The following is a 15,092-nucleotide window of genomic DNA, read 5'->3' on the forward strand; positions in this document are numbered from 1 at the left end:
TCTGTCCCTCCTCTTTTTAAAGATTTATTCATGCAGTTTATGTATATGAGTGCTGTCTTCATACACATCAGAAGGAATCAGACCTCATAGATGGTTGTGAGCCACTATGGGGTTGTTGGGAATTGAACTTAGGACCTCTGGAAGAACTACTGGGTGCTATCACTCAGACCCAGGTTTTTGGGAGAGACGGTGTCCTGTGTAGCCTATAACTGATTAGGAATTTGAATCTCTTCTGCCTCCACCTACCACATGCTGGGATGACTGCTAAGAGTTGTAGCTTCCAGAAAGGATGAACATTAAGACCTTTGTGCTTCTGTAACAGAAGTTAAAGAACCATGGAACATTACTTTGGTTTCAACAGGATGGTGTTTGTTCAAGGCTGAGAGCCTCAAGTGAGCAATTTAGCAGAGTCTGTATACAAACAGATTTACCACTGGGGCACAGAGACTTCACTTAAGCTGAATGGACCACCAAGCTGGCTGGAGCATCTCGAAGTCAACATGCCCATCAGGCTGAACAGGGGAGCAGACTGTGTCTGTGGTGTCCCCCAAAGGGTGACAGTGAGGTGACTGAGGCCCTGTGCAAGGTGATCAGGTTTTGGAGGCACTGTTCTCAAAAGGGCTCAATGCTAGCCTTCCAGGACAAGAGTGGGGTGGCTCATGTCTGTAACTGAAATTCAGAAGGCTGAGAGACAGTGGGATCACTCAAGTTCAAGGCTACATAGACTTGCAGGCCAGTCTGAGCTAGTTAGAGCGTGCAGTGTCAGCCTGGTGTAGGGCTTGACTCCTGCTTCCTGTCACATGTTCCCTCACCACGTGTTATTTTCCACATGGCCCTTCAAGGGCTAACGACAGGGCCACCTCATCTTGTGCTGTAACAAACCTCTTCTCTTGGTAAAAAAAAGTAGTTGGCCTTAGGTATCTTGTTATAATAGGAAACAGGCCAGTATGTTTGCCTAGAGTATGTTCTCCACTGCTGTCCCTGAAACTGGTTTTCAGGTACCTGGGTTGCCAGAGGCCACCATGACAATGTAGCCTACTAACCACCAATACAGAACTGGTCCTTTCTGTCATCATTTGTCTTGAGACTTCAAGGAAAACCCTAACAAATGGCTGTGGAGGTGTCTAGTAGGGAAGTGCCAGTGGCAGGCGGAAGCAGCAGGTACACATTGCCTGCTTACCCTCACCAGCAACACAGGGCAGCCATCGAGCCCTTCCCAGTCCCTGCTAACTGGCTGTTGAGACAGATACTGAGATCTGTGTCCTGAGATCACCAAGCCATCTGCCTGGGCTTTCATGCTATTATAAAAATCTCAAGATCCCAAGCCTTTCCTGGAGGGCATGCTTCTGACAGGTGGCCACCAGCACAAGATGACTGACTGCTTGTGCTGCCCCCTGGGCAGGGAAGCCACGCCTGCACTCGGGAAGCTTGGCAGTTATCACCTAGAATATCGACGATTAATCCCTTCTATCGTCAAGCTGATGAGAAAGAGAGGACCAGTCACTTCATTTTCTACTGTGATAGGTATTCAAAGGCTGTTTCAAATTAAATAGATTCAATCAGCATTCTAGCCAGGTTCACTAGGATCACATGTGGCCTTTCCAGTGCATCGGTCAACATGATGCCAGTGGCTACAAGAGGCAGGGACCACATCCAGGAAGCACCAGGCTGCTGAGGGCAAGGCGTCCTTTCCTCTTCAGAGTTCCTAAAGGTCCCACACTCAGTTCTCCGAAAGATTAGAGTAGAAGGAAAAACCAAGGGAAGTCAAAATCCAGCTGGGGGAAGAAGAAAAACCCACTTCACGTGGACTTCCGCTTCCAGCTAAACAAAGTCAGTGTTCTCTCTGGACATAGTCTTCTGTGACCTGGGACAGAGTGCTCAAGTACTGCCAGCTCAGGGCAGCCAAGAGCATGATGAAGGACAGGTAAATGGGGGAGTAGTGGCTTCGGGAGATGAGCTGGCAATTGGGAAGGCTCTGCGTCCTGATGTTGGAGATGAGCTGCTTGGCCTTGCTAGCTGACGGGTCTGAGTTGGGGACCCGGTGATAAATCTGTTAAGGAAAGAAGAACACACATTTTCATGGCTGCTTCTAACAGTTCTCAGCAGGCAGGTGCTTTAGGTCATGCCACCAAGGACAAGGCAGGTTCTAAGAACAGGAGTCACTCTACGTTGAGCCCAAAGCACCACCCAGTGAGCAAGGAAGCACAGTGCACTGCACTCTCACCACGGAGCAGCGAAGCCCTGCAGAGCAGCCACTACACAACTTCAGATCCCAACAGCTCACAGTGGCAGCCAGGATTTAGTTAGGCTGACCAAAAAGCATGTGCTTGATGGGGGAAGACTGCAATCTCCATTGGAGCATTGGAGCTCAGCAGGGAGACCTGTTCACAGCACCCATCTGAAGGCTCACATCTGAAACTCCAGTCCCAGAGGATCCACCACCCACTTTCTGTCTCCATGGGTACTGCACACACATAGTACACAGACATATGTGTAATACATGTAAGCAAAATACCCATGTCCATAAAAGAAAAATAAGCAAACCTTTTAAAATAAAAGTAAACCGGACTGGGGCTACAGAAATGACTAAGTGGCTAAGAGCACCTGTTGCTATTGCAGGGCCCAGATTTGATTCCCAGCATCCATGTGGTTCAAAACCATCTGTAACACCAGTTCTAGGGGACATACATGGTACATATACATACATTTAGGCAAAACATTCATACACATAAAGCAAAATAAATCTAACAAAAGCTAATAAAAAGTAGTAAGTAGGCAAGGCCAGAGAGATAGCTCAGGGAGTAAAATTTGCCTTAAGGCCTGATCTTCCTAACACTACACTTACCTTTGGTGGGGGCGGGGTGGTGGTGGTAAAGATTTAGTTTTAATGTCTATCAGTGTTTTGCCTGTATGTATGATGCATCTACATCAAGTATGTGCCTGGTACCTATGTCAGAAGGGGGCATTCTGGATCCCCCGGAACAGTTGTGAGCTGTCACGTGGGTGCTAGGAACTGAACCCAAGTCCTCTTCAGCCAGTGTACTTAACAGCTGAGCCATCTCTCTCTATAATTTTTTAAGTTAAATGTAGGGGGCTGGAGAGATAGCTCAGTGGTTAAAAGTATTTGAGGCTTGTGAAGAGAACCTGGGTTCAGTTCCTGCCACCCACATAAGGAGGCTTACAGCCACCTGCAATTCTAGCTCCAGGGACTTCTGGCCTCTGCTGGAATCTGCACTCACAGGTGACCCTCTCACACAGATAAACCTCACGCTCCACCTCGTACCCACAGGCTGGGCTGGTCCTTCAGCTCTCTCCCTGCCCATAAAGGCCAGGACAGGCCTTGAAAAGGATGGGACTGATCTCTTCCTTCTGGATGGTGGGGATGGGGGTTGGGAAGATGTTACTTAACTATGCACTTGCATAATGTGCTGCGCATTGCCACAGGCCCCAAATAGTGGGGTGATTAGTCACAGGCTGGAACTCCCAACACTCAAGCCCAGTTCTCTTTGTAAGCTAATTAGCTCGGGTGGTCCATTATAGTGATGGAAGGCTGGCATGCCTGCCAATGAGGTTAGAGCAGAATGCTACACAGCCTGCATTCTCCCTTCTGCAGAATGAAGTCCTGCATTACTGGGTCAAAGACTAATGCAGTTATGAAATCACAGATAGGTCAGTCTGGATAGGAGAGGGCTCCAGGGTGCCCCAAGGATCCCGTGATTAAGGAAGATGGCAATGTCACTTAGAGCTCACATCTGAGCCCTTGGCTGGGTAATAACCATGAAACACCTCCATGACAGGAAAACAGATGAAGACTGAACACAGAGTAACCCAACACCTAACGAGTAAGTAGAAGAGGAAGAAGGCTCAGGAGGAGGGAGGGGAGAGGTTAAGTAGCACCATCAAAGTCACCGCCAAAGACAGGAAAGCAAAGGGCTCCAAGGAGAAAAGAGCCACAGAGTCAAATGGCCAAATGACTTCTGAGGGTGGGGATGGGGGGGTGAGGGGCAGATTGTGATTTTAAAACAAACTGGTTATTGGGCTTATCATTGGAAAGGCCATTAAAATATTTCTTCCCCTTCTGGGTTATATGCACCCAAGTGCTAATTTGTACAGTTAAGGATGCCCCAAACCAAACAAAAAAGGCACAGGACCATGAAAACAATGGCACTTGCCAAGGAGTTCAGTGTGGCAGAGTAGGGGATGCAAGTTCCCAGGTGATGTGCAGGCTGCTCTAGCTGCTGAGTGGACGTCACCTGTGGGGGGCAGGGCAGGGGGAGCCTACACTGCACCTCTCTAGGCCTCTTCCTGGTCTTCCCAGTGCCACTGAGGAGACAGAACAGACATAACCTCCTTTCCTGGAAGAACACAATTGATTTGTATGGAGAAACAAGATCGGCTATAGCTGGCATCTGGACACCACAGATCAGCCTACCTGTGGACCTCATCTAAGCCTTGACTGGTTGACTGACTTTGAGACAGTGCCACATAGCTCTGGCTGGCCTTAAATCTGCCATACAGGTGAGGATGACCTTGAATTCCTGATCCTACCTTCCCAATGGTAGATTATAGCCATATCCCACCCTGGCCGGTTTATATGGTGGGTGCTGGGGGATCAAACCTAGAGCTTCGTGCATGCTAGGCCAACACTCCACCAGCTAAGTTACATTTCTAGGCAGCAAATCTTCATTATAAAACATCTTTGGGAAAATCTCCATAAAGCTGACATGAAAGCTCAGATTTTAATGTTTGAACTTTACAATTTTGATTTTTTTTCTGCATCAAATCAACTGAAATATTAATTCATCTTTTACCTTGCTTTTTACTGAAATAATATTAAAGAAAATTAGAAACCCTGAGTCAGAAGTCAGCAAACTTTCTCTTAAAGGGCTGGAAGCTATTTTTAGCTATCTGGGCTACTCTGTTGTAACTACTCAACTCTGCCCTGAAGTTGCAAATGCAGTCAGATAAGCAGGGGACACAGTGGCAGAGTTACAGCAGCAGCACTCACAGAAATACCATGCCACCTTTGCCTTCAAACTGCCACCAGCAGCACTTAATTCTAACAGTCAAGAAAACACAAAACCAAACATGAACTTAGTGCTCATCAACTTTTCAGAAGCGACTTCCTACAACGAGTGGTAAGCCAGAAATCCCCAAACCTCGCCTGGAGCCCCACGGCTTGGGTTGAGGAGGGAGGACTACAGTATGTTTGGGACCAGCCTGAGCAGACACTGCACTGCCGCATGCTGGTCCACCTATGCATGCCGGCAGGCACAGCTTGAGGAAGTAAGTATGTTTTGTTTGTAAATTAGTTTTGGCATTTGAAATAAGAGTCGTAGGAAAACAAAACAAAATGAAAAAAAGCACTTAAGACTCACTGACTTCCTCATCTTCCTCTGTCTTCACTCCCCATGGGGTTTTTCAGGTGAGGCCTGGGATATGATGGAGCACAGCAGCCTGACTGTCAGGACACGAGCATTTGCGATCTGAGATTCCCTCAGCCATGCTCTGCCTTAGCGTCCCTAAGCCTCCATGTCACCCATCACAAGCTTGGTTGGCCTCGGAGATCACCTCACGGCTTGGGAGACAGACTGATTCTTCCTAGAGGCTTCGGCATGCAGCCTTGCTCCATGTCATCGCCAGGGTCCCACAGGGCTGTGTGTACTTTCCAATAAGGGATACCAACCACTCTCTTTAGGCTGTAACACTAAGTGAGGACCACCTACTATCCAAGCACGGTCTGCATTTAATGCATAAAAACAGCTACAAACGACAGAAAATTAAGTAAGAACCCACCTCTTCTATGTACTGGTATATGATAGCTTTGACAGCTGGCATGTTGGTGGCATCCATCATGAGGGTAACTGCTTGCCCCTTCCGAATCTTCACTACTCCCTTGAATACCTGATGGTTATTGTAACAGGCAGCCAGCGTAGCAATGGCCATTACCTACAGGCAACAGGAGAGGGGAGACTCTCAGTTCATGAAGACAGAGCTCACAAATTAAATTAGCGAAGCCTTTCTGTGGAATGCACAATGTGGGCCAGCCAAGCAGCAGTACCCAGAGAGCAGGCCAGTAAGGTTCTGCCTTTCTAGCTCCTCCATGCTCAACAACAGGGTTATATTATTCTGTCATTTAGCCACAAAGACTCCATCTCAGTTACACACAAGTGAATCCAACATTTCCATACTAAAGCAGTTAGCTAGTACACTAGATATGTATTTCAAAATAATATCTGGTAAGAATTTTCTACTTTATTCTCTTATGGATATAGTCATTATACATTAAAAATGGTATGAGATAAAAGAACAATGGAAGGGAGAGGGTCATGACCTCCTGTGCTCAAAGATAAAGGGCTCTCGGGCTGATGGAAACCTAGGATAGCCAAACAGATTTACCTGAGACTGTTCAGAACTGTCAGGTCAAGATCAAACCAAGCTTCCGAGTGAGTTAATATAGGAATAATAGGTAAAGGAAATTACTAAGCCTCAGAACATATAGTTGCCGGGTCTACAGGACAAGATGCTGCTATCTTGAGTACAAAGGATTACAATACTTAGGTGAGTGAAGACGTTACTGCATGAATCTATTCATTTCATGTGTATAGGCAATGCGGGGTACCAGCAATCTGACTCAGGAGGTCACTCTGTGGCAAGAGCCCTGGTCTGCTGAGCCATGTCTCGTGCCAGCAGCCTTACTTGGTTTAGCCAGCACGCTGGTCACCTAGGCTGAGGCCCAGGCTTTATTAGCAGAATGATCTAGCCAGTTTAGAATTCTTGATGGAAAAGAGTAAACCCCAGAAGGAACAGTTAGCCTTGTTCCTGACTGTGAGGCAAGGACTCTGCTGTGGCTCCCTACCTACTCCTGAGATAGGTAGTGAACGCTCCTAAGACACTGTGCCCCTGAACACAACAGAGCAAGACAGGAGCCATATTCTGCCAGCCCAAGCACCGCTCTCCTTCAGCACCCATTCATACCTGTGGAATGGCACAGAAGTTAAACACACTTTGGTTCCGGAGCCTTGACAGGTAGGTGATGACGTCAGGGATGTGTTGTAGGGCGTTGGTTATGAGTTCATTCAAGCACTTCACGGCCACATCTACGTTCTCTGGCTTAACAAAGTCTTCCAGCTTCTTAACATATTTGCCCCATACCTGGCCAGTCAGCAAAGTATAAAACAAGTTAACTGGTGAAGAATTTACATGTATTAGGAGATTCCTATAGGGGATGATGGAGGTTCAATGTAGACCATTTAACATGCAGGCTTAGCATGTGTGGGACCTGGGTTCCACCTTCAACACCAAAAAACAACAGCAAAACATGAACGAGTGAAATCATTTTACTGTACACTGAGATTCAGCTGCTTTAGGCTTCACATAGCAGCCATTTACAGTGCTTGGTCAAGGCCCAATGCATGACAAGAGAGGCAGGGTGGCCTGTGGAAAGGGTCCCTTATAGATAATTAATGCAGCACGCACCAAGCAGTGTAATGACCACGGCATGCAGAGGTAGGTCTCCTGCTAGCAGGAGGGTGAGTATATTACAACACCCCCAGCTACTACAAATCAACTCCAGCACCAGCAGACCGCTCCCAGCCCACAACCGCCAATCCCGCTGACAGTGCTGCTGAGCAAGAATGTATAGAAAAACAAGAACTGCAAAGCAGGGCCATCACCTCCCCGAGTAGTAGAAACAGGAACTTAGACATTTTATTTATTTATTATATATTATGATTACACTGTCGCTATCTTCAGACACACCAGAAGAGGGCATTAGACTCATTTCAGATGGTTGTGAGCCACCATGTGGTTGCTGGGATTTGAACTCAGGACCTTGGGAAGAGCAGTCGGTGCTCTTAACCACTGAGCCATCTCTCCAGCCCGAAACAGGAACTTAGAACAGGGCTCTCAGACCCTCACTTCCAAAACGTGAAGAGCTCAGCAGTTTCTTTTGGCGTGGGGAGTGCCTTGTTTTGTCTTTTGTTACTGTTTGTTTGAAACCAGAATCTTACGAAGTAGCTCAGGTGTCTGGAGTGCTGAGATTACAGGTATGTGGCCATCCTACCTGACTGGGTTTCATGATTTTTAATTTAAAATCACAAAATATGACTATTTATTAAAGATCTATTTTTATATACACTTTATGTATCTATGTGTGTAAATGCTGCATGTATGTGGGTGGTGGTAACCAAACTCAGGTCCTGTGAGAGGGCACTGGGTGCCCTGAACCGCTGAGCCATTGCTCGAGCACCATGTTATCCACTCTTTATATGCACCCAAACCTACCCAGACAAAAGGTACCAGATGTTTTGCAGAACCCAGAAAACAAAAAACTTAATGATGAATCAATGTATAAATTAACCCACTTCAACAGTTCCTGGCACAGGACACGTCTGTTCAATCTACATCTCACTCGTGGGTGACTTTAAGTAGAGCTAGGCTTACTGCTTTATCCTTACACCATGAACTCCCAGAGGAGGGAGAACTCAGGGGCCCCTGCATGCTAGGCAAGTGTTCTATCACTGAGCTCGATTTCCTACCTAGAACCTTTTGTGTATACATGAACTATCAGGTCACCTCTAAACATGAGTAATTAATATAAAACACTCTTCAAATTTACCTTCCCCCACTACCCCCCCCCCACCAGTTTGCTCAAATCTAAACAAGTTCCACATCCAACATATGCTGGGTACCACTAAGTACTGTAGCCATGAACTTATTGAAAAAAAAGGGTGTGTCACATCCTGGAAGACTTCTCAATTTTTCTGTTTCTCTGGCATAATCCCATGGTGTACACTCACCCTGCTTTCCTTGTAAATGGTAAATCTGGCAAAAATACTTCACTAATGACCTGTGTCATCTGCCTAAGCTGTGCCTCCTGGGAAAATTGCAGGTCATATGGACTTCCTGATACCCACCAAGCATCAGATCCAACGGGTTGAAGGCTCAGTCTACAAGAATGCTCCCCTAGCTGAGATGTCCACTGTAAGTCCCAAGTTGTCGCCTGTTCAGTACTCATCATGAAGGATGTAGACAACAGGCTGGAGATGCAGAGAGAGTGAAGCTGGGAGGAGGAGTGTGGAGCCTCCTGCCCTCTCCACTGTGCCACCCTGCAGGCACCTCCACTTAGTCAGCTATTAAAGCCCGATCCCTAGCCACTGGGGGCTTTGTTTCCTCATCACGGAAACAATATAAATTAAATCTATGCCAGTGGTGGCCAATTCTATCTCCAGTTGTTCCGTGTTCTGCAGCACCTCTCTGTCTCTGTCACATAGTTTTCCTTGGAGGAATCTCTCTCAGGCACAGTGGTCAAACCAAGAGCCCCAATCCTCTACCCACACCCATTAGTAAATCTGTTTGCAAAACTCCTTTAAGTTCTTAAAAGACTCCAATATTACCATGAGGAGGCCAAGGCAGAATGAGTGTGAGATTAGGTTAGCCTGGGCTATATAGTGAGATCTTGCTCCAAAAATATAAAATAAAAGATCTCAGGTTTTAGAAGGTTTGTGCCAGAAAACAAGCATTGAACATATACTCTTACTATAAATCAAAGATCATATGAGCACAGGCTCTTGCCTCTAAAACCTAGCTGCTTTATGCTACCAGGTTTATGTAAGAATAGCAGGAGTTTTACCAGGTATCAAGCCAGAGTCTCCCATGTACTAGCAAGCACTCTGCCTCTGAAGCAGACCCCCAGGCCCCTGCCCTATTTCAGTACCAATTTGTCTAAGTTTTATTGAGTGTTTTCTGAGGCCAGTCTTGAAGTAAACATTCCCCAGCCTCAACCTTGAGGGTTCTGGGACTGCAAGAAGGTTTCACCACACCCAGCTCTGCTATAAAATTATTTCACAACGGGATTACTTTTTCTTCTCTCCTTCCTTTTTTCTCACCCCTTCCCCATAGCCCCCAATCCACAGTTGGTGCTAGGGATTTAAACCACAGCCTCATACATGCTCAAAAGCAGTGTACCTCTGAGCTGTATCCCTAAAACCACAACACGGTTAGAGAAACTGTAGAAAAATCTCCCATTTAAACTGCAGCATAGCAGTTTCCGCAATTTGGTTTTCTCCCTGGGACATGATCTGGAGATGACATCACAATAGCGTGACTCTATCCTTCCTCTCCTGTGACTAGACACTTGAAATGTTGAGAAAGCTTAACTTTACACATAGTGCTACAATAAACAGCCTCACAGGCAGCACAGCGGGCCTGCCTAGTGAGAAATGGCATCTTGGTAATCTCCCTTTTCAGGCTGTTTGAGCTGACACTAACACCTGAGGACGGGACGTCTATCTCATTTCTGTCACCCCTCCAGCCCGTAGTGCTGGTGAGCTCTTCTATTTCATTTCACAGGCTGAGGAACTGGTGCTCATGAGTCACAAGCTTGTGATTCAAGCTGTGTCTGTGAGTCTGGGCCAGGATGGTCCTACTCTTCTTTCTGGATGGCCATATGCCTGGGCATCACCCACAAGGCCTTCACCACTCTCCACCATGAAGGCATCACACAGAGATAACCACAGGCAGGAGCCTTTCTCCAATCTGTCCACATCACCTGGGACGTATAAACATCCTACATCTCTGTGAGATGGCTGGTCTCTTTTTCTCACAATCTCGGCCCCTACAAGGCTGAAACTGGAGCATCTTGAGCTCAAGCAGAGTCCTTTTATATCAGAATATAAATTTTGCATCTGTTATATACATTGCTAATTTCATCACTCTGTGACTATTTTTTTAATCTAAAAGCACTTGGCTTTAGGAGAACATTTTATAAAACACAAGAGGAAATCCTCGAGTGAACACAGTAAATAATTATGGAATATTCAAGCCTTTTTTCAATGTTCATGGTTTAATTAAAACATTTTCTTATATAATAGACATCTATAGTTTTTTCTACCCAGCACCCCTTCTGCCTCCACCCCTGCTCCAAGAGCTGGAGATTTGAACCCACAGCCTTGCGCATGCTTAGCTTGTATCATACCATGAGCCACCACCTTTTGCCCCTCATTGTCAGAGACTCTTGGTTCAATCCATCCGGGTTGTGTTGGGCACACCTATAATGCGGGTCTATGGTTGGAAGACCCAGGCTGTGGCTGGATACAGGACTGTGCTCAGCCTGAGCCCCGAGAGCTAGGGTGTAAAGTTGGTTTGCCTGAGTTATATCTGTGGCTTGGAGGTAGTCTGCCCAGAGAAGAGAAATGGCCAAAGCCATTCACAGAGCTTGAATCCCTGGATGCAGCCAGTTTGCCCAAAGCAGTGACTGATTTTAGCCACTTGCAACTACTGGGTTAGATGATTCATTTTTCAGAGTCTAAAACTGTTTTTCCCCCAAGTACCCCATTTTCAGTTACCTCTTGAGGCCAAAACTGTCTTCCTTCTTGTTGGTCTTCCAGATAATCACGAATGATATTTGTTTTCTGCAGAAACAGACCCATAGAATTGGCACACTCTGTGTCTTCACCAACTTTGGGATCTTCAAACTCTGAGGCAGAGAATAGGCGAGAAAGGCCGATTCCCACCAGTCCAGCAACATAGTGACAGTACTGCAAAAGATTGTGTAAAGCACTTTAATCACGACACAGAAACAGCCTTGCCAGGCATCCGAGCTATAAAACAGCAAGTTGAGAGCAAAATGTCTGATTTTGATTAAATGTCTCCTTTTGATTAAAACACACCAAGTGCACGCACAATCAAGATGCCACTCCAAGTAAGCACGCTGCAGGTAAACACGTGGAGGACCTATTATTGCCTCCACTGCACGGATGGGCAAACTGAGAAACAGTGGCCAGTGACCTTGTTATGACCCGAAGGTTTCTGTCTGTCTGTCTTCCCTTTCCTTTTCCTATTAGGGTTTGAACTGCAGAGCTCTGGTTTATTCTACTTTATTTTTTTTAAAGGCAGATCTCACTCACTTTACTTCTGCCATATTCTGTAGCCCACACAGGCCTGTGACCCTCTCACCTAGGCATCCAAAGTAGCTGAGGTTATAGGGGTGGGCAGTCACGGGCGGCTAAAAGGGTGTTAGAACTATGAATCCAGTTCTGAAAAGGTGTCACCAAGATTTTTGACAAATGTAGTGTTTAAGTGTCAGCTGGGCAGGTGGGGGCTGCTGACAGTCACAGCCTAACAAATGAGCCTCAGCTGGGACTTCCACCTCTTGCTCTCCTGCTCTCTCGCTGGACAGTTACTTCGAGAAGAGCAAGGACTCTCTGGATATGGCTAAGCTTCCCAGACTTATGAGAAGGAGGCGTGAAAACCTGGGCACATCTAGTGCATCCTGTCTATTTCCTTACTCTTTTCCTGCTTTGGCAATGCTGGGGATCAAACCCAGGGCCTTGGGCATGCTGGGAAAGCACTCTACCACTGAGCTACTGCAATACAAAAGGAGGAACTCCTCTGATGACTTGCACACTAAAGCAGGTGCGTACCCAGTATTCTATAATGGAAAAGAAAATGACAACGACAAACAGCATTGTTTTAACTTTTGAAACCGTACTGTTATTTCTGGGTTACAGAAAAGTATTTGGCCATTTACCTAAAATTTTGTGGCAACTTAGGAACAATCTTACAATTCACTTGGCACAGTACACCTGTGGGGCATGTATTGTCACTGACAGAGCATTTAATTGTAAGGTAAGTAGTTCTGAGGACACTGTCAACTTCAATAGATGTGGGTTAAACCAGAAAAACCCAGATCTGGAGGCTACTCTGTCCTTGTTCTGGGCTTCATCATGGGGCAGTTGGCCATCTACAGAGCAGATGTGGACCCTGGTTACAGATACTAACCTTGTCCCAGTCCTGTTTGGAGGTCACATCCTTGTTTAGAAATTCTGCCATCCCACATCCCATCCTGTGACAGATGTCAGCGATCACTGTTTGATATTTCTCAGCCAAATTTCTAAACTCCAGGGAGATCTGAAATGAGACACAAAACAATCAAACACACCAGATCACACACTTCATGGTACCAGAGAAATGCACAACCCTGTAGAGCTCGTAGGCCAGTGATAGGACAGCTGCTTCCCTGCACCAGTCGGGTCCTCCAGGGACTCATGAAGCCAGCATCTTCCTCACTCCAAGGCTGTGTCTCTAAATTACTCAAGGATCTCAGTTTAACTCTGTGTCTGCTGCCCAGTATAGTCTTTCTTGCAAGTCTAAGATCCATATAAAAATGCAGTACTGACAGGTTTAGAAATATATTACTAATTATCTCAGCTCCAAAAAAGCATTTAAAAGTTATCAACATATAACATAAACACAGCAAAATTTTTGTTTTTATTTTTGAGGCAAAGTCTCACTATGTTGCCTCAGCTGACATCCAACTCACAATCCTCCTGCCTCAGGCTTCTTCAGGTGTGTCCCACCGGCTGGTCCCTCTGTGAGCACTGAAGGGTGAAGGGTGATGTTAAGATATCATGTGAGAGAGAGATCTGTGTAAAAGCTAGACACATCACAGGAAGGGCCAAGGGCATACCAGCAGGCCACAGAGCAACCATGCCATCTCTGATGAACATCAACTATTAACTCCTCCCTCCTCAAACTACATAAAAATCAATCTGGTCTTTTAGAACTCTCTTCTAGGACAGCTAATCCACGCTGGAGTCAAAGGGCAACTCCTACATGGACTGAAACCATCTAACACTCCCCCGGAATCCAATCCCTGTGCTCCCTTGTTACTGTTCCAAGCCACACTGCCCTGTGGTAAGGGCAGTTCTGTTTATAAGGGGGCAGGCCAATGAGGGCGGGAAAACAAACACCTCAGAAAGGGTACCCGATGATCCTTAGTGGCCTTTTAGAATTCCAAAATTTGGTATTTTGGAATGTAATTCAGAACTGAAGCAAATGAAAAAAAAAATACCCATTAAAATAGGACTTGGTCTTGCTGGAACCCTGAGGGGAACTATGTTTTCCTTCAGGTTCTGCAGTGAGACACAGGCCACAAGGACTTCCCCCAACCCCTTGGGGGACCAAGCCACAGTGAGGACACACTCCCAGGTCCCTGTATCACTTGCTGGCCAGTCCAAGGACATGAAGGCACATTACAGTGACAAGTCTCCTGGGACAATAAAGGCCAAATCCCAAACAGGGCAAGAGGATTATGGTATGTCCATTGACTTTCAAGACAAACTCCTCCCCCTTATAGAAGGTCTCAGCAGGCTATGATTAAAACTGCTGGCCGTTTGTTGTTCTAACAGCCCTCCCCACCCACCCAACCCACCACACACACAGACACACACACAAACAAGCACACACACACAGATACACAAATAAACTCACTCACTCTCCCTCCCTCCCTCTCTCCCTCCCTCCCTCCCTCTCTCCCTCCCTCCCTCCCTCCCTCCCCTACCCCCTCTCCTTTGAAACAGGCTTTCATTCCATTGCCCAAAACTGTCAAACTCTTGGTTTTCCTGCCTTGGCTTCTCTGGAATTACTGATGCATGCCAACATGCCTGGCAGTCTTAACTGTTTCCTGCCCTTTTAGCGTTTTTGTTTGTTTGTTTTCCAGACAAGTTCACATATATCCTGGTCTAAAACTCACTACATAGCTGAGGCTAGCCTTGAATTCCTAATCCTCCTGCCTTCACTCCCCCACCTCACTCAGCTGCCAATCTTCAAAGAAGCATCAAAAGAGACACAGGAGTCAAGCACAAGGTTTCTGAGGCCAGGAACCCTGGGTTCCAATCCTGATTCCCTATTTAGGCAAAAGACTTTATCATTTTTTTCATACCTCTGTTTCCCTCACATGCAAAAATGTAGACAGTATAGGTACACCACACACAATGTAAGTATAAGCCACAGGGGGTGGCACATTTCAAAGGCTGAGGCAGAGAAACGAGAGGCAGCACAGGCTCATGGGCTCTCTGGGCCCATGATGTGCATCAAGTAAAGAGAGTTCACTTGGCTTATTCTCAAAACAAGGGTGCATGCAATATTAGAGAAAAAAGAGCTAATAAAATTGTCCTCCAAAGTACATTCTATCTACCCAGCCTTGTCCGGAACCCTTTAGGTTTGAGTTTAAAATGTCTATACTTTATAGTTTTGTTTCAAACTAACACACTTCAGTTACCTTCCCCTCCTACTACAGCTCCGTGTGA

The 15,092-nt window shown here is 46.3% G+C and overlaps 1 protein-coding gene across 1 annotated transcript in view; it reads right to left on the reverse strand.

Moving 5' to 3' along the window:
* Fdft1 (farnesyl diphosphate farnesyl transferase 1) overlaps positions 1–15,092 on the reverse strand; it is a 28,129-nt gene continuing 13,037 nt past the window's right edge. The window contains 5 exon segments of the mRNA NM_019238.2: positions 1–2,050; positions 5,797–5,949; positions 6,979–7,155; positions 11,349–11,540; positions 12,784–12,912. Coding sequence (NP_062111.1) covers positions 1,832–2,050; positions 5,797–5,949; positions 6,979–7,155; positions 11,349–11,540; positions 12,784–12,912 — 870 coding nt within the window. The 3' untranslated portion in view covers positions 1–1,831.

The sequence above is a fragment of the Rattus norvegicus genome, chromosome 15 (genome assembly GCF_021556685.1).
Source record: "Rattus norvegicus strain SHRSP/BbbUtx chromosome 15, alternate assembly SHRSP_T2T, whole genome shotgun sequence".
NCBI classification, from domain to species: domain Eukaryota; kingdom Metazoa; phylum Chordata; class Mammalia; order Rodentia; family Muridae; genus Rattus; species Rattus norvegicus.